This window comes from Paramisgurnus dabryanus, chromosome 3, assembly GCF_030506205.2.
Source record: "Paramisgurnus dabryanus chromosome 3, PD_genome_1.1, whole genome shotgun sequence".
Lineage (NCBI taxonomy): Eukaryota > Metazoa > Chordata > Actinopteri > Cypriniformes > Cobitidae > Paramisgurnus > Paramisgurnus dabryanus.
This window is the reverse complement of record NC_133339.1, coordinates 22,560,488-22,584,981: the sequence shown is the minus strand read 5'-3', so window position 1 is coordinate 22,584,981 and position 24,494 is coordinate 22,560,488. Positions and strand designations below refer to the sequence as shown.

The 24,494-nt window shown below is 34.7% G+C and overlaps 3 protein-coding genes across 4 annotated transcripts; 1 reads left to right on the top strand and 2 right to left on the bottom strand.

Moving 5' to 3' along the window:
* Nucleotides 1–5,883: 5,883 nt before the first annotated feature.
* On the bottom strand, nucleotides 5,884–10,058 carry LOC135758649 (chymotrypsin-like protease CTRL-1). The gene is made up of 6 exons (XM_065273242.2): nucleotides 9,770–10,058; nucleotides 8,326–8,346; nucleotides 8,084–8,252; nucleotides 7,735–7,997; nucleotides 7,493–7,635; nucleotides 5,884–6,219 (listed from the first exon to the last, which is right to left on the bottom strand). Exons 1-6 carry the CDS (start codon nucleotides 9,828–9,830, stop codon nucleotides 5,884–5,886), a joined length of 993 nt encoding a protein of 330 aa, XP_065129314.2. The 5' UTR covers nucleotides 9,831–10,058.
* A 596-nt stretch (nucleotides 10,059–10,654) lies between these two features.
* On the bottom strand, nucleotides 10,655–15,537 carry LOC141281982 (trypsin-like). The gene is made up of 6 exons (XM_073814147.1): nucleotides 15,464–15,537; nucleotides 13,297–13,317; nucleotides 13,031–13,202; nucleotides 12,679–12,947; nucleotides 12,429–12,577; nucleotides 10,655–12,217 (listed from the first exon to the last, which is right to left on the bottom strand). Exons 1-6 carry the CDS (start codon nucleotides 15,516–15,518, stop codon nucleotides 11,864–11,866), a joined length of 1,020 nt encoding a protein of 339 aa, XP_073670248.1. The 5' UTR covers nucleotides 15,519–15,537; the 3' UTR covers nucleotides 10,655–11,863.
* A 2,950-nt stretch (nucleotides 15,538–18,487) lies between these two features.
* LOC135771597 (trypsin-like) lies at nucleotides 18,488–22,068 on the top strand. 2 transcript variants are annotated; one of them, XM_065282018.2, is made up of 6 exons: nucleotides 18,488–18,554; nucleotides 20,070–20,093; nucleotides 20,176–20,344; nucleotides 20,424–20,689; nucleotides 20,799–20,941; nucleotides 21,175–22,068. In XM_065282018.2, exons 1-6 carry the CDS (start codon nucleotides 18,503–18,505, stop codon nucleotides 21,463–21,465), a joined length of 945 nt encoding a protein of 314 aa, XP_065138090.1. In that variant the 5' UTR covers nucleotides 18,488–18,502; the 3' UTR covers nucleotides 21,466–22,068. The 2 variants fall into 2 exon arrangements, with proteins under 2 accessions (XP_065138090.1, XP_065138020.1); XM_065281948.2 differs by having other exon boundaries at nucleotides 20,164–20,344; nucleotides 21,175–22,066.
* The last annotated feature ends 2,426 nt before the right edge of the window (nucleotides 22,069–24,494 follow it).

The following is a 24,494-nucleotide window of genomic DNA, read 5'->3' as shown; positions in this document are numbered from 1 at the left end:
AAACAAAAAAGGGAAAGATGTTTTGGGATCTGCAAGAAAAAGAAGGACATCATCTGCATATAAAGAGATCATCATCATTACAGGAGATATACACGGGGGATTTCTGATACTTATTGCCAATGGCTCCATTGCAAGGGCGAAAAGTAAAGGACTTAGTGGACATCCCTGGTGGGTACCACGGTGAAGAGAGAAAGAAGCTGATGTATTATTGTTTGTAAGAACAGAAGCAGAGGGGCAAAGATACAACATCTCAATTCACAAAGTAAAATTTTGGCCTAAACCGAATTCTTCTATAGTGCTTAATAAATAATTCCATTCGACACTGTCAAATGCCTTATAGGCGTCCAGAGATAAAATAGCAATTTTGTCATGTTTTTCTTTGTTTTTATACACAATATTCATGAGTCTACGCACATTATGAAAAGAAAATCTCCCAGGAATAAAACCTGTTTGATCCTCATGTATTACTGAACCAATGCACTTGTTTAAAATATTTGCCAGAATTTTTGTAAATATTTTAAGATCATTATTAAGAAGGGAAATGGGCCTATAAGAGGAAGGGTCCGTACTATCTTTGTCTTTCTTTAAAATCAACAAAATATTTGCCATGTACAGTGTTTCTGGTAGGCTACCTTTTTGTTCTCAATAGAGTTTTTAAACATCCTTCACATTAAGGGGCCAGTTTGATCTGAGAATGCTTTATAATATTCAAGAGGCCAAGAGAACTAAGAATACAATTCTTAATAGAATTTCTGAAAAACATTATTTATTTCAATTGGCTTAGTGGTTAACACACCAGATTTTGACTTAATAGCATGTATGGCTCTGGTATAGCTTGTGCACACCTAAGTTGACGTGGGAGAAATCGAGGTGTGTCCCCTAATTCAAAATGTTTCTGCCTGATTTGTAATAATCTCTTAATAAGAGAGTGAATTTATGTAGACAAAAGAGTATTGTATTCATATTTTAATTTCATAATATGTGTCAAAGTTGAATTGGATGTTGTAAGTGTAAACTGCTGTTCTAGAGTTGACAACTCTGTTTCAATCTCTGAAAGCCTTTTGCCCCTCTGTTTTTTCAGATCAGCTTGAAATGCTATAACGTGGCCTCTGATGACAGTTTTAAGAGATTCCCATAAAGTTGAGTCTGATACATCCCCCTTATCATTTAAAGAGATTAAATCTGCAAAATGAGCATTGCAGACAGTTTTAAAATTGTCCTCATTTAACAGGTTGGGGTTAAAACGCCACGCGTAACACTGAAAAAAATGAATCATTGAATTTAATCAATTTTTTTAAGGTAAGTGGTTGCAATCAATTTGTTTAAGCTACATTTAAACAAAAAAGATTAGTAAAGTAAAATAAAATATAAAACTTTTGTTTAAATGTAGCTTAAATAAATTGATTGCACCCACTTACCTTAACATTTTTTATTTAATTCAATGAAGATTTTTTTTCAGTGAAGGGGGTCTTTCTATACCAAAATCTGCTGTTATAGAAACCGGGGAGTGATCAGATTAGAATATTATGATATTTGGAGGATAAAATCTTAGAGCAGATTACATGCTCTTCAGTTTCTGATTGGCTGTCCGTTGCTTAGGATCAAGTCATAACATTTCACACTGCACACGATTGACATCGCAATGCCGGGTTAACCCAGCAAAAGCTGTGCTGACCCTGCTTCGGGGTAGGGCTTCATAACCTTGGATTAATTTCTGGGATAACCCCGCTTCTAAATTACCTGTGTGAAACACCCTATTAAAATACATTAGCATGAATCTAACACTGACATTTTGAACTACAATTACAAAATAATTTTATCCTAAGTAAATAATAAAAAATAAAACAATATTGTTACATTAGTGTGTTACATAGGAAGTTGCCTGCTGCTTACCGCCAGTTATACACTAATGTTTTAGTTAACCTTTATGTATTGTTAGGGATGTTTTCATCCACTATGGAGTTTTTTAGTCTTAATTTAGTCACAACTTTCCCTGTGTTTCAGCAAATGGAATGATCTTTTGTGACAAATCTTATTTTGACGCATATTTTGGGAAAAATGCTTTGACATTTTAACTACCTTTTCACTGAAAAAAAAAGTTTCATTCAATTTACTAAATTTTTTTAAGGTAAGTGGTTGCAATCAATTTATTTAAGCTATATTATTTTAATTTAATTTTAATTTTGTTTAAATGTAGCTTAAATAAATTGATTGCAACCACTTACCTTAAAAAATTTAGTAAATTGAATCAATCATTTTGTTCAGTGTTCGTGTTGTTCAGGATGAAAACATCCACTAAATTAAACTGTTGTAAAAATGTATCAGTTGGGTATTTTTTTGCATAAATCTGTTAATCAACCTCTGATCAAAACTACGAAATGTTTACAAAAATATTAGAATTTTAAGTGTTAATTACGAAAATCATAAATTATGTCACTAATAAAACGCACACACTCACGCACACGCACACACACACACAAAATGACTGATTACCAATAAAAAAGTTTGTGTTTCCAATAAAAAAGATTGTGGACTGGATATTTTTTACTTGGGCATCTCAAAAATTTGTAAAAAATTGGCATTGATGCATAATTTTTGTGCAGCATCAGATTACTTTTTATTAATTACTGTTTGTGGCCATTATGATGAAATGTTTTGATTGCAAAGCCATGAAATCATATAATCATGCATTCTTGATTGTTGGTGGTTTTAAGTTTTGCAAAGAGGTAAAAATTTTAATTTTTAATGTTGATCAACAGGTGGCACCATTAACCATTTAGTAGGCCTGTGCAAAAACAAAGCTTAATTTTTGGCTTGTACATTGAGTTATTTTGAGTATAACAGCATATTTGTGTGTGTGTATATAACAGCATACACTTTGTGTAGAGACATTGATATTTTACAAGCATAGCAGCCAGTTTTTATGGCACTGACTTTCTCAATTAGCTGAAATCACAATATGTGATCTTTTAGCCATATAGTTATCTTTTGATAAGGCATATAAATACAAAGAAGCCAACATGAGCCTCAACCTTCAATTTAGATTTGGGAAATACGCTCAATTAAGTGTCCAATGGGTAATACACTCCATGATCCTTCTTGTCTTCTGTCTTGATATTTAAGCACAGACCTGACAAGGACATTAAAATGGCTGCGGACATATGAGAATTATTGATCACAAAAATATATATAAAAAGGGTAACTGAAAAATGTTAATTTTGTCTGTTATTCTAGACCCTCTTTGACCTGTGTTGGTTCTCAAAGTCTCACTTTTGCTCCCATACTACTATTGATAAAGTATCACTACAGGATATATTACTATATTGCTTGAACTGAGATTACCTTTATGATTATCAAGCCTTTTAGAGGGATGAGCTTGTTTTAACAGCCAAGTTGGAGTGGAATCTGTGTCAAGGCAAACTACACATAAATTCTAACAGTCCCTGCTTTGATGCTCTTGGCCCAAGAGAAGCATCACATTCAGCAGAGCATAATACACTGACAGATAATGAGTAAGATAGGCAAGGCAAGGCAAGTTTATTTGTATAGCACATTTCATACACAGAGGTCATTCAAAGTGCTTTACATAGAAATGCAAAGATACATGAATTTAAAATATCAATTAAAAGAAAATAAATGTGATTTTAATAAAAACTGGTGTGAAAACAGGATTAAAAGTATAAAACAGTTACATATAAGAATAAAAACAAGATAATTAAAAAGATTTAAAATAGTGCATATGAAATATAGTGCAATCAGTTCGGACGCAGCATAGTGCTCATTCAGTAAATGCATAGCTAAACAGATGTGTTTTGAGTCTGGATTTGAATGTGACTACTGTTGGAGAACATCTGATCTGTTTCTCCTATTGATTGTCCAATCTTTTTGAAAACAGTTCCTTCTAGCATTCATAGCTCCGATTGGTAAGTCACAGGATCTTTTTAGGCCTGTTGTTCTGGATCTTAGCAGGTTTGGAAATGTCTGGATTTCCTATTCGCGTGGTAACTCTGGAGAGAACTCTGATTCTTTTTTCTTGAGAAAGTTCCCTTTTCATTGTTCTCTTATTGTGTTTTCTAATTGTTCATTTGTACTTAAAATATTCAAGATATTTAAGTGTCCCAAATGTGCAGAAAGAGTGTTGAAAATGAAATAAAGTATACTTTTTACATTGTCCTTTTCTTTTTCTCTGGTCTTTTATCCCCACAGTAGATCACAATGTTAGATACCGAGATAGTGTATTTGTCAGTAATGTAAAGTATGTGTACTTTGATCAAGTACATTGCTTTATATTATAAGGTATATATAAATTCTTTCATCTCGTATCAGCTGGAATCTCCAACTTTAAAACTTTTTTAAATATTTTGGATACCGCTATTATCCACCCTTCTGCAACTTTTTAAAACCGGAAGTATTGCCCTATGGCAAGCGGCTGCATGTCCGTGTCTGTTTTAAAGATCGCTCTGAATGGGATCTCTATGAAAAGTCCGTCACAAAAATGGAATTATCTCTGCTTTTTGCTCAAAATATGGTGTTTTTGCAAAAACCTACCCATATTCAAAAGCTGATTACAAAAGAACCACTAAAGGTAGGATGAAACGTTTTTTTTTTGTTTGAAAGCAGAGGGTCTGTTCTTTCATTTGGTATATTGTAAGTTTATATATTTAAAGAAGAACATTTCTTCTTTTCTAATGCATGGAAGGCATTAAACTTTGGTGAAAATCATGAAAAACGCTGGCGCTGGCTGGCAACTTTTTTTAAAAACGCTGGCGGTGAAAGAGTTAAAGAAGATCATTTTCTGTAAGGCATTAAAATAAAACTGGGTGGCAACTTAAAAAAAACCCGCTGACGGGGAAAGAGTTCAGCATGCTTCCAACCATATTTGATCATCACTTCAACAGTTGCACGATATAAATGTTAATGTATAAATTAGATGAATGTTGATTTATAAAAATAAACACCACAGTCTTAAAACATATTTTCATTGGGTCTTTGCTGCGTCTGTGTTGCTTGAGAACTGCACTCTGTAGCGGACACACTTGATTCTGAGGAACTACTTTGTTTGGTGGAAGAGTAATATTGGTACTAATATAATTACAACTTATTTGTGTTTAATTTTATGAAATCCTGCTATGCATATAAAGTAACCGTTTTATAAAAGCAATAAGCCCCGCAAAGCAGTGGGGTTACAGTGCATTTTATAACAGCTAAGGGCCATTGTTAGGCACAACATGAAGCTGACAGTAACCCATTGCTTCTCGGGGCTTATTGCTTTAGTATTGCACAATTCATTCACAGAGGTCATTCAAAGTGCTTTACATGGAAATGAGAAAACAATATACTCACGTTACTGCTGAAAACATCTACCTAGAGGATATAAATATCTAAGATCAAAGATAAATCCCTCTGTGAAGTTTCCACTATATATTACCACCTCTGCATGAGGTTAAGTGCTCAATAACTACAAAGTTTAAATCTCACATTGAATGGGACATTTCAATGAAGAGCGATCCATAGGAGATTTCTGGTCTTCTCTTCTAATTGCACTTATATGCTCAATAATGTGTGTCTTAATTTGTCTATTAGTCTTGCATATTGTTATTCACATGGACAGATGATCTTTCGAGATATTTTTGGATCTACACACCTCCAGAAGTTTTGTGTATCAACTTTCGTTTGAACTGTTGGCTGGCGTTTGTTGGCTTTTCTAGTCTCTGTAACCAATCTGGTAAGCCCAAATTTTTAAGTTTCATTTTGAGTACAGTTTTTTTTAAAGGACAAATATGAGGAAACCGAAAGAAACAAATACACAGAAAGGACAAATACAAGAAAAACTATCGGCATCTACTATTTATCTGTGCTTTATGAGTCAACCATGACCAACTATCATGATGACTCAGACAACCTTTGAATAAGGAAACAAAAGATGAGACTGGCAATAGAGCATGTGTGGGTAAGTGGTAAGTAAAGGCTGGTTGAGCTTCCACTGAAAATACTAGTAATATTAGAAATGCCATCTTGAGCATAATCGTAATCATCAGGGAATGTAAAAAATCCAGGCTGGTTGTTGAGTGTGTAAATGTTGATCCAGTCCTGGTACTGAGACACTCTGGTGAACACACTCGGGAATGTGAGATCCAAACAGCCTTGATTAAAACTCACAATTCCAGACTGAATCCATCTGGAGCCCTGCTTACTGACCAGTGGCCCTCCAGCATCATACTGCAATGAAAAATATATCACATTAACACCTCTATTAACAACTGTTACAGAGATTGAAATATAGATGGGAATGCATCTTAAAGGTTGGTGATGCAGTGCTTGTAAAAAAAGTCCCAATTCAGTATTAAGTTTAAGACTGATACTGAAATCTTAGCTCTAGGTCTGTATTTATCAAGCCTCTCAAAGTGCCATTTTAGTTTAAAGCAGTGCAGCTGGTGACTTCTCTTCTGATAGGCATGAATTAAAAATATGTGTGCGTTGTGTCATGTGAACAATGTGCGTCATGTGTATTGTCAAGATAAGTGCCTGCTGCACACGCATCAAAAGGGTTTATGATAAAAGAGATGCTCACGTAACATTAAGCAAATATCTTATTACACTTATATACGTTACTTGTATTACAAACCCTTTAGACGTGTGCAGCAGGCACTTATTTTGACAAGACGTATGATGCACATGGTTCACATGATGTGACACACATGATGAGCTACATACATGTTGTGACGAGCTTCGCATTGTGTGCCCTCGAATAAGAAGTCACCGGCTGCCACTGGTTTTAAGTGATGAGAATTCATGAAATTTACTCTTACTTCCAAACTTAAAGGGATAGTTCACAGAAAAATCTAAATTTCTTCATCATTTGCACAACTTTAAGTTGTTCCAAACCAGTATAAACTTCTTTGTTCTGCTGAACACAAAGGATTTTTTTTTAAAGAATGTTTGTAACCAAATATATCAGTGGCACACTGGCACCATTCACTTCCATAGTATTATTTTTTAATTGTTCCGTGAATCCAAGATGGGTTCTTAAAATAAGTTTAAAATATGGATATTTTTCTTACAAAATTGCATCAATTACCCACAAAAGATCTTTTTTTAAAACAATTTGGAGCCATGTGGATTACTTCTGTGAAGGATGGATGCACTTTTTAGGCTTTAAAGTCAGAAATTGTTCCCTGATCCTTTTTTTCTCCCATTATTATCTTGGCAAAAGCAAGGACATTTACTTAAATATCTCCAAATGTGTTCGTCTGAGAGATGATGGACATAAGTATCTCGGATTGCTTGAGGTTGAGTAAATCATGAGGTCCTGTTGATATTTGGCTGCAGTATTGCTTTAAGCTGTGTACTTGTGATGAATTCTCAGAGGCTTGATAAATACAGGCCTAGGTTTAGAGTAACTTGGCAAATCCAAGGTTATGTCATAAGACTATGAGAAATGGACTATACTGTTAATACAAAATTCTTGTAAAATGAATGATGGTTATCTTACCTGACATGGGGTTTCTCCATCATCATTCAACAGTCCAGCACAAAGCATGTTATCTGTCATAATACCATTATAACCAATATTGCAGTCATTGTTGCTCACAATTGGAATCTCTGCTTGCTGGAACGTATCAGGAAATAATTTTTCTGTAACATACCAAGACATGTCATTCAACATAACATTTTTTAATTGTTGTGAAAGCTTTACCTTGGATATGTAGTATCACTTGAAACAGGTTCACTTACCTAGAGAGGCCCCCCATCCTGTCACCCAACTTGAAAGTCCTTCATTGAATACACTACCAGCAGCAGCTAAACAGACTGGTTGAATATAATCGGTGAAATTCACAGAAGATGAGAGCTGAAGCAGTGCTATGTTATTGTCTTCAGTATCTGAGTCATAGTTAGGATGAATGATGAGTTGAATCACTGTTCTGTTTATCTCATGCGGGTTTGGGCCTTGCTGGTTCTGACGTCCCAAGTAGATCACAATGTCTGACATGCCGATGCTATAAATAGAGGTCAGTTCAATCCATATGCTATATGTATGTTGATTTGACATTTAAATTGTATTAAAGCTCAGACTATTTCATACCTTTGGAAACAATGAGCTGCAGACAAAACCCAGTCTTTATTGATGAGACTCCCACCACAGAAATGGTTTTGATAGCTGATTTCGTTAATGCTTACTTGCCAGGGCCAAGACCCTGCATTCGCATCCTTCCCTCCAATAAATTTTGTGTTAAGGGGTGCTTGGCCACACACTGATGAGAGAGGAAAAAATGTGAAAATTGAAAAGCTACGAAAACGCACAAAACATTACTTAGAGTTACTTACCATCTAGCTGACAGAAAGAACCTATATGAGGAAAAACAAGAAGTGGGCACAAAGAGTAACTAAATATATATATAATAATATTTTATTCTTGTAATTTTATTTATTTAGACTTTTTTCTCAAACAACTCATAGATAAATATTGCATTGTAATGACTTTAATCTCGAGATGTTTTTATTTTATTTATTTTTGCTTGTCTCTAAATTTTCATGGTAGTTCATAGATTCCACACTAGAGTTTTAAGCATTTAACAATCAAGCTATGAAAACTATACTGTCTGTAACTGTTGACTGTTCACAAAACTAATTGTTATTCTCATAACAAAATTATGCTATTTATTTTTACAAATCATCCACTTGATATACTTAGCAAGACCTTAAGTAGTTATTCCACTTGAAATAAAACTCTATTTACAGTTTTTCTCAGTCGCTTTGGTGCATTTCTCACATCACTATTTACATTTGCACAACAGTTAGTTCGACCTCCATAACATTTTGTCATTTGTGCAAATAGTTGCGGTTTCTCTTTTATTCAAACAAATTGCAAATGCTTTTGGACATGCATCAATTGCTTTTATACAGCTTTTTGCTGTTTTATAACATTATAATTTGCTTATGTCATGACAGTCAGTAACTATACTTGTGAATGCTGAATAGTCATTCCATATAAAACTAATAGTCATCATTTCATTGCTTGAGTCATTACGTACAAAAATGTTGAACTAGTTATCAAAATTTGGCAAGCAAATTTTACACCTTTTTTTTAAATCTTTCATAGCTGCATTGCAAGAGATGATACTTGCTGTGATTTAAGATGAAATGATGTGGCCAGACAGAGAGGAATGTCTGGATGTGCAAGAATGATTACAGTACTATGTTATATATTCAGTTTCAATATGTACTGCAATATTATTTACAGTTGTGCACAGTTCTACCCAAAGGGTTTATGTTTGTTGTAAATAAAGGTGTATTTTTTCTTTGCACAATGCTGTGAACAAATTAAAATTGCAATGAGCATATGGAGTAAAAATGTGAAATATTCAGTGTCTCAGTTACCTCACTAAATATAGTAATGTGTAACTTTACTGTATTTTTCAAATAGCTGTGCAAATGTATAGTGCTGTCTTGAGCATTTTCAGGTAGTGTCACAAGATCTGACTTTTTTGCACTTGAAAACATTTATAGAGTAAACTGTCATAATGAAAACATGAACAAAATCTTGTTCATAAATAAAAATGTCAAGACTTTTCATCTTGGTGACACTAACACATACATTGACATGAATACATGCTTATTGATGCAGTTTGTACTAATTGTTTTGAGAACTGAATTAACTGTTGTACAAATGTAAATAGTGATGTGAGAAATGCACCAAAGCGACTGAGAAAAACTGTTACAATTTTTTTTTTATTTCATTGTTTAAAAGTTTTAGTAAGCGCCGACGTACCTGTTAGATTAAGAAGTACAGCTAGAGTAACAGACCAAACTGTGTTCAACTTCATGTTCATATTCTGAAGGTGTAGTGTGTACTACTTTGTATTGCCTCAGACATTACATAAAAGTATTTTGCCACCAACCACTCCTGGTTCCTTTGAGACCAGCAGTGAATGACATGAAAAGCTACAATAATCTCTGGGTCTTAGAATTTAATAGCAATTGATTTAGAGTCACTTGTCCACTTTGCCTGTTACCTCCTTTACATTAAATAACACAAAAGAAATGGGAATTATGTTGTGGCTAAAAAGGCTAGGCTCTAAGAGAAACATGAAACAAACCTTTGATGTATGATGTATAATAAAACAATTTTGTTTGTGAAGCCTACTAATTTAAAAAACACACACAAAATGACTGATTTTCAAAATAAAAAGTGATTGTGGGCTGGATATTTTTTACTTGGGCATCACAAAAATTGGTAAAACCATTGGCTTTTTGTTTTTGTGCAGAATCAGATTAATTTAGTTTCTCCCTCATTACTGTTTGTGGCTGTTTTTGCCCCATTGACTTCCATTATAAAAACTTTTTTTTTTCTTGCAAAGCCATGCACCATATAATCATGCATTCTTGATTGTTGGTGGTTTTTCCTTTTGCAAAGAGGTAAAATTTGTCATTTTTTACTGTTGATCACTAGGTGGCACCATTAACCCTTAAGATGGCTTTTGCAAAAACCAAGCTTCGTTTCTGGCTTGTGTATGGAGTTATATGGAGTATCACAGCAAACTTTTCATCATACACTATTCCCGGTAAACCACATAACCCATCCCCCACACACACAAATAAATACAATCAAACAAACAAACAAATTACGATAATATGACCAGAAATGTATTCCACATTTAGTATTGCATGACATTGTGCATATTTTTATTTTTTTACAATTGACCTTTGTGACAATGCAATAAGAGTATCTAGACTAAATACATTTTGTGTAGAGACATTGATATTTACAATAGCAGCAAGTATTTATGGCACTGACTTTCTCTGTCAGTACCATATAATATTTGTATTATTATTAAACTGAAGGCAGATGTTATACAGTAAAACTCAAATTGTGTTCGGCTGAAGGAAGAAAGTCATATACATCTAGAATGGGATAAGTAAAATATGGGCTAATTTACATTTTTCTTCACGTTCACACTTATTCCTAATCTTATTCATAATATGTTGAAAAAAGCTAATTTAATGGTTCTTGTCACTGACGATAATAACATGATCCCATTCTGAAAACTCCAAATAAAAAACAGGAATTTGGACCGGATGATTAATCACCTGCAAACTGATGCTTAAACTTATTAAAGAAGGTTCACCAGTCTCTTATCTGTTATTTTTTTATCAAAAATAGGATGAATAGAAATCATTTCATTCCCAAGAAGCTTTGAATCTCAAATTTATGTCACATTAAATCACATTGTGCGATACACAGATATTTCAACTTTATTACTAGGAGTTTAGATATAAAGATTCAGACTTTTTTAATGTTTAAGTGCTATAATTGGGTCCCCGGTGGTTCTATCAACCTAGAAAATTTGAAAAGGTCAACCTGGTTTTGGTAAACCATTCTCTGCAAGCATGTGAAAAAATAGGTAATTGTAGTTTGGTTCCACCTGTGATGTCAGAAGGGGATAATATCGCCCCTTAATCTCCACTATCCAACCACATTGCTGCCATTTAGTGAATTGATCAGCTCATTTGCATTTTAAAGGACACACCCCAAAACGGCTCAATTTTGCTCACACCTACAAAGTGGCATTTTTAACATGTTATAATAAATTATCTATATGTTATTTTGAGCTAAAACTTCACATACGTACCCTGTGAGACCAAAGATTAATCTATAATCTTTAAAAAATCTTTTGAAATATCCCCTTTAAAATATACAAAAGAATGCAAAACTATCAGAGGTTTATGCATTTTTTCTTTTCAAATAAAATATTAAAAGAAGACAAAAAGCTAAATAAATGACCAATCAAACTGCTCTCTTAACATATTCATGAGACATCAGAAACCTTTGACCTTATAAAAATAACAGTGACCCAAACAACCTTTATAAAAACAGACAGACAATGAGAGAGATGATGGAGAATGTAAGAGAAAGTGAAGGAAGGAAGTAAAGACTGGATGAGCTTCCACTGAAAATATCAGGAAATAAAGGATAGGGACAATCTGGTGTAGTAGGCCTATAATCTGGAGTATAATAATTATAATCAGGGAATTTTACAAATCCAGGCTGGTTGGTGACTATAGCAGCATTGATCCAATCCTGATATTTAGACACTCTGGTGAACACAGTTGGAAACATGGGGTCCACACAGAACGTAGAACTTATTGCAACACTCACAATTCCAGCCTGAATCCATCTGGAGTGCTGCTTACTGATCAGTGGCCCTCCTGAATCACCCTGCAATGACAAACACTTCACATTTACACCCACAGGTAAACTATCAATAACAGATAAGGTATGATGCCAGATAGGTTTCTTATAGATTGGTGATGTGTTTATTTTTTAATTTAATCCCAATTTAGAGGTCTTAGTTTTGGTTTAGAACAACATAATAAATGAACTGGGTCTGATTGAATGAATGAAATGTCTGACTGTTAATACATCTTACCGAACACGGGCCCTTGCCTCCAACATTTATTAGTCCAGCACACAGCATGTTGTCAGTGATATTGAGCGTTCCATTATAGAAAATACTACAGTTATAGTTGCTCACAAATGGAACCTCGACTTCCTGTAATATGTCAGGTAATGGGCTATCTACAGTAAAACATAAAAATGCTCATTACACATCATGCATCTTATTGCTGTGACATTGTTTTAAATCTTGAATGTACCATTTTGAAGCAACATTCGCTTACTATCAGAGGTGTACCCCCATCCTGTCAACCAACTTGAAAGTCCTTCACCAAATTCACTACCAGCAGCAGCCAGACAGACTGGTTTAATATAATCAGTGAAATTCACAGAAGAGGAGAGCTGAAGCAGTGCTATGTCATTGTCAAAACTCTTTGGATCAAAGTCAGGATGTTTGATAAGTTGAATTACTGTTCTGTTTATCTCATGCAGGTTTGGGCCTTTCAGGTTCTGACTTCCCAAGTAGATCACAATGTCTGAAATGTTGTTGAAGCTATAAATAGAGGTCAGTTTTAATCCATACGCTAAATGTTGATTTAATGCTTAAATTTTATTCAAGCTTGCATCACTTTATACCCATTGAAGGATTGAGCTCCAGCCAAAACCCAGTCTTTATTGATGAGACTCCCACCACAGGTATAAATAACTTCAGAGCTGGTGAACTTGATCATTACTTGCCAGGGCCAAGACCCTGCATTTGCATTCTCTCCTCCAATAATCTTTGTGTTAAGGGAGGTTTGGCCACAGACTGATGACAGAAGACAGTACAGCATGTGAAAAAAGAGTTCAAAACGTTCTGTGTTAAACGTTTTGAGTTTTCATGGTCACTTAGACATACTTACCATCTAGCTGACAGAAAGAGCCTAGATGAGGAGAAAACAAGAATTATATAGTGCAAAAGACTGTTTCAATTGTTCAAAATAATACAATTTAAAATATGAGCACAATGACACCAAAAACGCATGATGCTGACCCTTTACAGAGCAAATAATCTGGTTATAGAAGTGATATTTCCCGATTTTTTTTACGTTTACACTGATAATATAATCGTCATTAGATGAACTTTTACAAAACAGAAAACACATGATATCACTTTGCAATTTGCCTTGAGCTAAAAATGGCAATCAGACAGGTATTGTGTGAAACTTTCATGTAATGTTGCGGTTGGCAACTCTGGAGTATTGAGCTGATTCAAATATTTAAAATGTCTTACCCCTCCCCCACTACCACCAAGCAACCTCCCTTCGAGCTCGTCCTCGTCGGTGCGTGTGCACCAGTATTATTGTGAACGCATACTTAGCAAGAATACTTAGATTACTTACATAACACTCCGAAATACAATCAATGGTTGATAAAGCACAATTAACTGTCAAGAAGAAATGTGGCAAGCTAGAACCCTTTAAAATCTCGTAGATACCTCCACATTTCAAATGCCGGTCCGATATTGATCCTTCTAGTTTTATTACGGTCACGGTCACTTTCTTTCTTTATTTCCTTCTTTTCCTTGGTTGTTTTCCTAGCTCTGGTTGTTAACCGAGGAATCGGACGTTTGTTAGTGAAAGTTCTCTCCGCCATCACGCTGCGTTCAAACCGAAACACATTTGTAGGGCCCTATATTTTCCGCAATCACGGAATCGCGGACGGAATCGCGGAATTGGCAAATTAACACGGAATCTAGTATTAACGCGGAATTTCGTGGAATTTTACATAATTTGAATAAAATTATGTTTTTGTGTGGGAGACGAACGTATGTCTGGGGGAAATGCAGACCGGAGGGAGTAAATCTGGGTGACACATCCCCTCCCGTCGTTTCAGACACTCTCCAAAACACTGAAACCATGGTGAAGCGGCTCTCCACGACTCTGCTTTCGTCAGCGAAAAAATTAAGAAATTCAACGCTAAGCACTTCCTAGCAGTTTCCACATGACTTTTATGTGACCGGAGAACTGTTATTTTGTACGTTTTGTCAACATTCTGTTCACTGTGAGCGCAAAGATACATGCACTCTCTCATCCACGTCTGTCTCACTGCACCTTTCTCACGTGCACACTCTTTTTATAACTAAAATAACAGTAAAGGGTAAAAAAAAATTATTGCCAAAAATTTAAACGGATAAAACGGAATTTGCAAAAACTAAAACGGAGAAAACGGAATTTGGGAAAAAATAAAACGGAATTTGGGAAAAAATAAAACGGATTTTATAGGGCCCTACATTTGAACTTCAGGCGGATGCATGTAATATTGTGTGTGCGAGGGGGGATCTGTGGCGCATGCAGGAACTGTGATTGACATGCAGATTGTACACAGCCCTGCGCTGATTTGACCAAGTGAATTGGCCTGCACTGATTGGACCAAATAAATCGGGTGCGGTGAATTTTTGCAAAACAAATAACAGGCTCAAGGTGGATCTAGAAGCATGGGTTTTTTCTTAAACAGTCTTATTTATGTTGTTTTATCGAAGCATAGTGTTGCTTTCATTGAACATGATCCAAGAATATGATCAAAAAAGTTGCAGACCGCAGCTTTAAATTCAAGGTAACACTTCAGTTGTTTTCTAACAATAAGAAAATGTATGTAAATGAAAAATATACAGTATATAAAAAACAGTGATTCAATGGCAAAATCTGGCTCAGGGGGAATACAATATTAAATAAAAGAACACTCCTTTTATGATAATTTATGATTGTGCAATATTGTAAAATTATGGATTGTAAAAAACAATTCAACAATTTATGAAAGTCAAACTGTTTACAAAAAGATGTTTTATTACCTCAATAACAATATTATGCTGTTTATATTTATTTACCAAATCAACCACAGTCATTGCAGCTAACAGTAGTAAAAGTTATACACCACAAATATAGCCTAATTAAAGTATAAGTCTACGCAGTTGTACCAAGTTAGTACACTTGAATAAACTATACTAAATAACAGTAAAACTTAGTAATACAGGATGTCTTAAAATAGTTGAGTACACATATAGATGTTCTGATATTTATAGTTTCCTACCTGCTAGATTGAGAAGTACAACCATGGCAACACACAAAACTGTGTTAAACCTCATTCTTAAAACTATACTGACTGCTGACAGATGATATGTGAACTAAAGCACTGCAGGCTTTTTATAGAAGTGTTTTGTCACCACCCCATTTTTAATTAACACCAACCCCTTTAGTTCCTTCTAAAACCAGCACTGCTTAAAATATGTGGTTATGAAATATGAAAAATATTAAATCAGTATGTTCATTGTTCATTTACATTTTACTATTCATTTACTACATAGACTAATTATTATGGCATAAACATCTAACCAGACTGAATATGTCTGAATCTCAAACAAGTTTGGAAAGTTAATCCAGACTTTCGTGGCCATATAGTAAGAATATTCACCACCTTTAGAGCATGGTGACATTCTTGGAATTATTAACATAACAGAATTTTGCTATGGCAATGTATGATGGATTATAATCTGACAAGTATCTCCTAAAGATGCTAGATCATTTAATGCTTTATAAGTTATACGCAAAATTAAATAAAACATTTGGAAACTTTTCTTTTTCCGGGTGGATCATCAAGACTATTGGTCATCCCAGTTGTCAATCATTCTGGTGATATGTTGACGTAAGACGTAGTCCCTAGGTTCGCTTTCTGCACATGCGCACTTTCATGTGTGGTGGTTTACGGTTTTACCCATTCATTGAATCTCGCGTTCTCACCGTGTTTTTTCAAAATGTCTGAGGGTCGCAAGAAAAAAAGTGTCTACGAATTGTATGACAAGAAGAGAAAGGCCTCTGAAGAAAGAAACAAGACCAGAGTGCTTTTGAAGAGTATTTCACACGCTGGCGTGCGCTAAAAGCACAGGTTGGGCTTCCCACGCAAAGTTTCTACTCGACAGATAAAGTTTGGCATGCTATTTTGAGAAATCCATTTAAAATCAGAAATCACTCCTAGTAAAAGTTGATGTAAGCTATGAGTAGCGATGCTAGCCCTGGCACAAGTCACGAACCGCGCAGCAACACAATATGTTGCCCTGAGGACATCAACCACTTGGCAAAATCAGTTCGAGCGAACCCATGCTGCCTAGATAGGACCCACGTTGGGCCCACATATCAATGTTGGCTGGGATAAGGTAAAACTTGGCGCTTTATTTATGCATTTGGTTTTATAATGTTTATAAAACTAATTTTTTTAGGTGTTACCAGATTCAGTAGTGTTTTAAAGATTTAAAGCATCAGTTTCACACTTGTCCAATCATGTTTCCATATGACTATGGAGCAGCCGCCAGGGCAAACAATACTTAGCAATGATAGTGATAATGAACAGTCCTGAGAGCTTGGGTAGTAAAGCCTCTGATGGCCAGAAGAGAGAGCCCAATGGTGATCGTGACAAACCTGGCCTTAGTAAGACATGTAAGCATTCATTTATAAACATGCCTTAGAAAAAGACATTACTGGTGTGTATCTTAAGACAATTCAATAACACTGGCATATTTTAAGATCTGTATGTGCACGTTATTTTCAGTTGAGACAGCTGTTTTAATCAAGGACTAGCCTTAAGTCTGGTCTGTAAAACATAGGTGTATTGTTTTAGTCTTTTAAACTCAAGTAAAAACTTACATTAGTCTCCCTGATGTATTTTACAATCTTACTGTATAAAGTGAAAGCTGCTCTACTTAAGTACAGCCCAATTGAAGTCATTTAAACTTATATTTAAAATGTTTTTACATTAACTTAAGCAATTTCTGCTGATTTGGACATATATGTTACAGCAACTCACCACAGGTCAAAATTTTAAATAGTAGGATTGAAATAACTTGTAAATATTTAAGGCAGCATAAAATGTGTAGTCAGAAGTGAAAGTTAAAAGTTTCCCTTGAAATAAAAATGGTAACTCGAATCCTTGAGACCTTTGACAGTTTTCTTTGGGGTTTATGCAGCTCATTCAAAATATGAGCATAAGACAAAAAAGAAACGCAATTGCAGACATCCAGAGCTGCTGAACTGGTTTTCGTTTTGTGATTTTACATTGCTTACATTGCTTAGATGTCATCATTGACATTTAATGAACTCGTTGACATTTCAAAACTGAAAATACCGGATTTGGAGTTGGCTTGGAATTAACTCCGTGAAGATGAAAATAACTAGATTACATTTCAAAATGTCAAATACCCACACAATTGTATGTGAACCCAGCATCAATTTGTTGTTCATTAGGGGTATTTTACAGGAGCACAGAGTGATAATGTCTTAAAATATTTTTTTTTAATTTACAGTAAATCTATTTACTTGCTTGTATATTGCTCTTGATAAAAGTGTTTGCCAAATGGATAATGCTGTTACTATGCATCTCACACTGTTTTCATGATTTATTATAATAAAAGATCAAACATATTATACTCAAAGTATAATTTGATGTAATATTCATCTGTCTATATTTAACAATACTCTTTTAATATTATTTATTCAACTATAACTGCTGTATAAATGCATATGACACCTCAGCATTGAACAGTCTATTTAACCGCACCTGTAGACACTGTAACAATCACACAAAGAATGAACTGAACAGCAGGTCTTTGTTGTAAAGATGGGGAGTGACTATGAACGGGAAGTGCCTGTATAATTCTATCAATGAGAAGATGACTCTTATATTCAAAAATAGAAATGGATAGTCAGTGGTCTCCCAGTAGTATTACAGGGCAGACATTTATTCTTTATTTCTGATTCCATTATGATTTTCTAAACAGTGTGGATTGTAAAAAAAATGTTATATACAAATAAATGTGATTTGACAAATAAACAATGCATGATAAGTTAATTAAAATGTAAATCTCACTAACTTTTAAAAATTACACTAATTGATGTGGGCTAAAGAAGTTGAACTTATAACTTATAAACAAAGTTTCTTTGTGTGATGTTTCCATTGTTCCTGGTCATAAAAGAAACTAAAAGATGAGATAATATTAGAAATGGGGAGTTGGCAAAATACCTCTATATAAAGCCTGTAGTGATATATTACACGTCACTTGTCAGCAGTCAGAACACAAGAATGGGGTTTAATACAGTTTTGTGTGTTGCTGTGGCTGTGCTTAATCTAGCAGGTAGGCGTGTGTTTATTAAAACTCTTAAACAGTGAAAGATTTTCTAACTAATAGCAATGTCACATTGAATTTTTTTTAAACGTAGTGTGTGTTACTTTCAAAAATATATCAAAGATATTTTATAAACATATTTTATGTGTCAAATTAAAGATTTAAATTCTGGAATTGACTGAAATAATAAAAAGACTGCTATCTTAAAGGTACACTGTAAAAAATTCCGTAGAAATTGCAGCTGGGTTGCCGGTAACTTACCGTAGATTTAAATCTATGTTTTTTACTGACAACATTTCGCTCAAAGTTAAATGAACATTAAACATTAACAAGTCTTTGTCTTTACAGAGTAAAACTAAAGAAACAGCATCAAGCTAAACATTCTGGGAAACAAAATCTGAAGCAAAAAACAGAAAAAGGTTGAAGATTATTTCTGGTTCCCAGAATGCTTTGCATGAGGCTGTTATTGTATAGTTTTATTCTGTAAAGATAAAGACTTGTTAATATTTAAAATTTAGTTAACTTTGAACAAACTCTTGCCAGTAAATAACATAAATGTAAATTTACGGTAAATTACCGGCAACCCAGCTGCAACAACATTGTAATTTCTACGGAAATTTTTTACAGTGTAGTTTGTTTGGTTTCATAGGTTTGTTGTTTAATGGCCTTACTGTAAAATGTGAACGATTCTCATGAAAAAAAACCAACAAAACCTAACCTAGCACTTAACCCCAATGTCAAAGGGGTCAAGGCAAATCGTACGAATGTGGCCGTATAAATTGATACGAATTAGCCAACTCTTAAAATATGTACGAATTCTCGTTGGTTATTCACATTAGTTCATGGTGCATTATTGTTAACAGATACAACTTTTAATAAAAAAAAAAATGCTGTAGTAGTAATTGCTGAAATTAGCGTAAACTAAGATGTCTGGGATTTGACTTAAGTCCTATATCTGTCACAGATTGGGTGTGTAATCCACAAAGCGCAAGACGATGAAAAAAAAATAACATTTTAAATCAAACTATTATCAAATAGGAGATCAGATTAATCAAGACACAGGTCAACAGAATAATCAAACAAATGAGGAACAGTTGACGACGATGTACCCAGATGAGCGACTGATATCTGGAAAATGAATAAATAAACTGGAACATGTAAAGAAAACAAACGAGGAATACTCTGACAACATCAGTAATACTTGAAGGTTGCATTTGTTAACATGAGTTAATGCATTAGCAAACATGAACTAACAATGTACAATACTTCTCCAGGATCTAGTACACAATGTAATGCCCTGCAGAGAAAAATGCCAATAAATGTCACTTTGAAGTCAATGAGAAATTATGAATTTAAAAATAAGTTATATGGATCCAAAAAAGTCCACCCTGTTTTGCAGCTCTGTCTCTATGCCTGTGCTTTATGATTCTTGTCATATTTAGCCGCATAAACACTTAGAAATTGGTTAAATAACATTCATTTTTAGTCTAATTAATTATATTTTCTTTTTTCCTCCTCATATAGGCAGTTTCTGTCAGATGGTAGATGGTAAGTCCTGAACTTTCACACAGAATGTTAAACACATTTTTTAGTCATTTGTACTACTCAAACAGTTCAGTTCTCTCCTCAGTGTGCGGCCAAGCTCCTCGCAACAACAAAATTGTTGGAGGGCAGGATGCGACTGAGGGGTCTTGGCCCTGGCAAGTAAGCATTCACGATCTCAATACTAATAGCCATGTCTGTGGTGCGAGTCTCATCAACAACGATTGGATTTTGTCTGCAGCTCACTGCTTTGTTGGGTATGACGTAGTTCAGGCCTAAATAAATTGTAAGTGTTAAATTAAGAGCAAATGAATTAAAACTGGCTTCTATTTATAGCTCCCAACAATCAGACTTTGGGATCTACTTGGGACGTCAGAGCCAGCAAGGCCCAAACCCGCAAGAGATTTACAGAACAGTGATTCAACTCATCAGACATCCTAACTATAACCTAAATACTCAAGACAATGACATAGCACTGCTTCAGCTCTCCTCTCCTGTGAATTTCACTGAATATATTCTACCAGTTTGTCTTGCTGCTGCTGGCAGTGAATTTGATCAGGGACTTTCAAGTTGGGTGACAGGATGGGGGGACACTTCTGGAAGTAAGTGAACATTGCTTTAAAATTACACATTTGCAAGATTTTGAAGCAACACATCACAACAACGAACACAATTTTCACTGAACTATACTGCATCTTTTTTATGTTATAGACAGCAATTTTCCAGACATATTGCAGGAGGTGGAGATTCCAATTGTGAGCAGCTATAACTGCAATTTCTCCTATGACGGTAATATCACAGACAACATGCTGTGTGCTGGACTATTAAATGTTGGAGGGAAAGACTCATGTCAGGTAAAATGTCAATCATTCATTTTATGATGCATTTTGTATTCAAGTACAGCTCATTTATTACAGTCCCTTGAAATAACTTTGGGATGAACTGTCTTGCCATGAACTAGAAGTAAGATCTCAGTATCAGTCTTGATTTAAGGGCTTCATCAAATAGAACTGGGACACTGCATTACAACCTATGCGCTTAGCTATATTTGTTTGATAGAAATAAATTAATATTAATTTCTATGCAGGGTGATTCGGGAGGGCCACTGGTTGTTAGGCAGGAGAGCAGATGGATACAGGCTGGCGTTGTAAGTTTTGGTCTAGGATGTGGAGACCCCAGTTTTCCTGGTGTGTACACCAGAGTGTCTCAGTATCAGGGCTGGATCGCAAGTGTCATCAGGGGCGATGTTCCGTTTATTCCGTTTCCCATTTATTATATGACTTATGATATCTTTAGTGGAGGCTCACCCAGCCTTTGCTTATTTCCCCTTTCCCTCACATTCTCCATCATCTCTCTCATCTTCTTTCTCTTTAATTGAAGATTGTCATAATACACTGTAAAAAATAATACGCTGGATTTACTTAAAAATATAGTGCATCATTTTTGCATCCATTACATAAATTGTTTAAAATTCCATGTGAAACTTACTGAAAAAAATGGATGCAAAGTGATGCACTATATTTTCAAGGAAATCTAGCCTTTATTTTTTTCAGTGTAATTGCAGGAATATAGCGAAGAAGCAACATGTGTGTACACACTGTCATAAATTTGGTGATGAGGGAAGTTTTTTTCATTTCTTTCTTTTTTTCTATTATTTGAAAGCAAACTAGTAATAAAAATTAGTTGTGTATCTGTAGTATAAGGGGGTGCCCTTTCAAAAAGCACAGATTTGTACCTAAAGGCTGCATATTAGTACATCGAAGAGATACATATTGGTATCTTAATATCATGCTGTTTTTTGTACCTTTAGTAAATTGTACATATTATAAACTTTTTAAAGGGTACCCTTCCAGTAACGCCTTTATTTCTGACAGTGTAATGAGATCTCAACCCAATCAGTCTTTACTGTAATGTGATCTGATTGTTATATGTAGATATCATGTACTGTTTAAATCACTCAATAAAAATAATAAAAAAATAAAGTAAAGTAATGAGTAAACTCATTCTGCTGTTATTTTTTTTTTTAAACATGCATTTGACATGATTTTGGGTTTTAAACATCAAACACAGAATCATACATTAATAAAATAATATGTGAAAAAGTGGTAATATAAAAAGTATACTTCTTTTATAAAGTACATTTATAATTCTCATTCTACATTTGGGATGCATAAATATATTTAAGAGATGTAATATGGAATATATAAATTATGTATATAGCAAAGTAGCGAGGTCTTGAATAACCCTTAGGGGATTTATTTGCAATATCAACCAGCTGGATGTATGTTATTCTGTTTATTAAGCTTTTTGCTATAAATAAATATATTTACATGAAATATTGATTTGGTGTCATGTTTGTAGGATGCAATGCAAATTTTATGCTAAGACAGGCTGTGTAATAATGACCTTTAGTACAATTATAAAATAATTTCTTTAAAACACACAACTAAACACTCAATCAGTGAAACACAAATACAGCAGTGTGCACAACACACTAACATATTTCAATGTAAGTGCAATATAACAAGCAAGGTAAAGAAAGGTGACCTCAGACCGTGTTATTGTGCTAACACAAAAGTGAAAGAATCCCTCAGACTGTTAATATGGTAAACACTGTATATTACAAGATTGACTGTAATCAATGCTCACAGAGTCATGAAAAAACATGTAACTGAACCAGCTTAACAAGCTCCTGTGTCATATGCAGTCAAACTTCTCTATGACATTGGACTCTAGATATGTCATGGATTATGAGCTGTAATGTCAATTTTATGTCAACTAAGATGTCAATTAAAAAAAAACATACCTGTTAAGTTCCGAAGAATTTATAACAATGCTTTGGGTGCAACAAAATACACTGTAAAAAATTGCTTTATCAGCTATTGGGCTGTTAAACTGCAACAAGTACTGGGAAAAGTTATGCATGCATTTAAAAAACATTGCATTATATTATTTAGTTTTGGATGTTTAGAATTTCCCATATAGCTGTTCAACAGAAAGTTATAAAACATTTTAAAACTTTAAATTATGATTTTTTATGTCATAATCGTGCAACCCTAATTATTTCTACCATCTCAAACATGTTTTTATGAATACACTTTATTTAAATTTCATTGTTAGTTAATTATTACTTAAAATCTATCATCACCATGAAAATACGGTATATGTGCTGAAAGCAGAGGGCAAAAGCAGGTTGTAGTTTTTAGAAACAACAAAACTTTATAGGCAAATAACAAATAGCAGCATAATGTTTTGATACTGGATAAGGGCCTACATTCTTTGTTAAACACACAACATTCATGGATCACTTTTCTTTATTCCCCACGCTCTTTTTTTAACTCATTCACATTAAAGCAGCAGTCAGTGCGAAAATCAAGTTTAGAAAATTACTTAGTTTTGTCATGTTTTTATAGTCTAAATAAATCCTGTGTCGTCACGTGGACGACTGTGTGCGGGGCTGCTTGCAGCATAAAGGAAATACAGATGCATCAGTTTGTGTTTAAGCCAAGGTGCGACTGGGTGAATTGGGTTATTATATTACGTTTTGCAGAGATTAACAATGTAAAGGATTGCACTAACAATAAACTTGAGATTACTGAGTAGGTGTGTTTAGTGACGCCCCTGCTTATGTGCTGTAATTTTCCATTGCGTCACGCAGCCCCGCCGCTCCCATAACGCGCATCACGCGCTGTGCGTGGGGCACCACGTGCTGAGAGGGCACCAAAAATAATAGCCTAATGAAAAAAAATTATAATGCTGAAATTATTTCATTAGCCTATAGAAATGTTATTAGGCACTTTTTATCAATGTATATGTTACAAAAAAAGGGGGAACGAGATAATTAAATTGCTCTAGTCTAGAAAGTATGCCCCCCAGCCTTTGATAGTCTGTGCCGCTTGAACGCGCGGGCGCCTGACGAAGTTTGACAGAGGCCGTTTCTCAATCCGAAGGCTGCAGCCTCCAGAGGTCGCATTTCTAGGCTGCATACGTCATCAAAACGTTCTTATTTCGTAATATTAACGATTATAAAGTTGACTATTATTCTTAGTTAATCGTAAATTGTTGTAATATGCTTATGACTTGCTAATGTAATGTTCAGTTAACTGAAATAAACCAGGCTTGATGACGTATGCAGCCTGCATATGCGACCTCGCGCAGGCTGCAGCCTTCGGATTGAGAAACGGACAGTCAGTAGGCAACTTTTGGAAATGGCCCGAAAAGACAGCAGGAGTCAGGATCGGAAAAAATAAAAAAAGAAGAAACTGCGGGTTGATGCCCTTGCATCACTTGCAGGTAAGTCCATCATGTTTAATTCCTAAATAAGGGAAATGCGCATGGGCTGCAGCTGCTGCTAATCGTAATGCGCCTCGAACTTGCTGTGCTGACATTAATGTTAGCAAACTATGT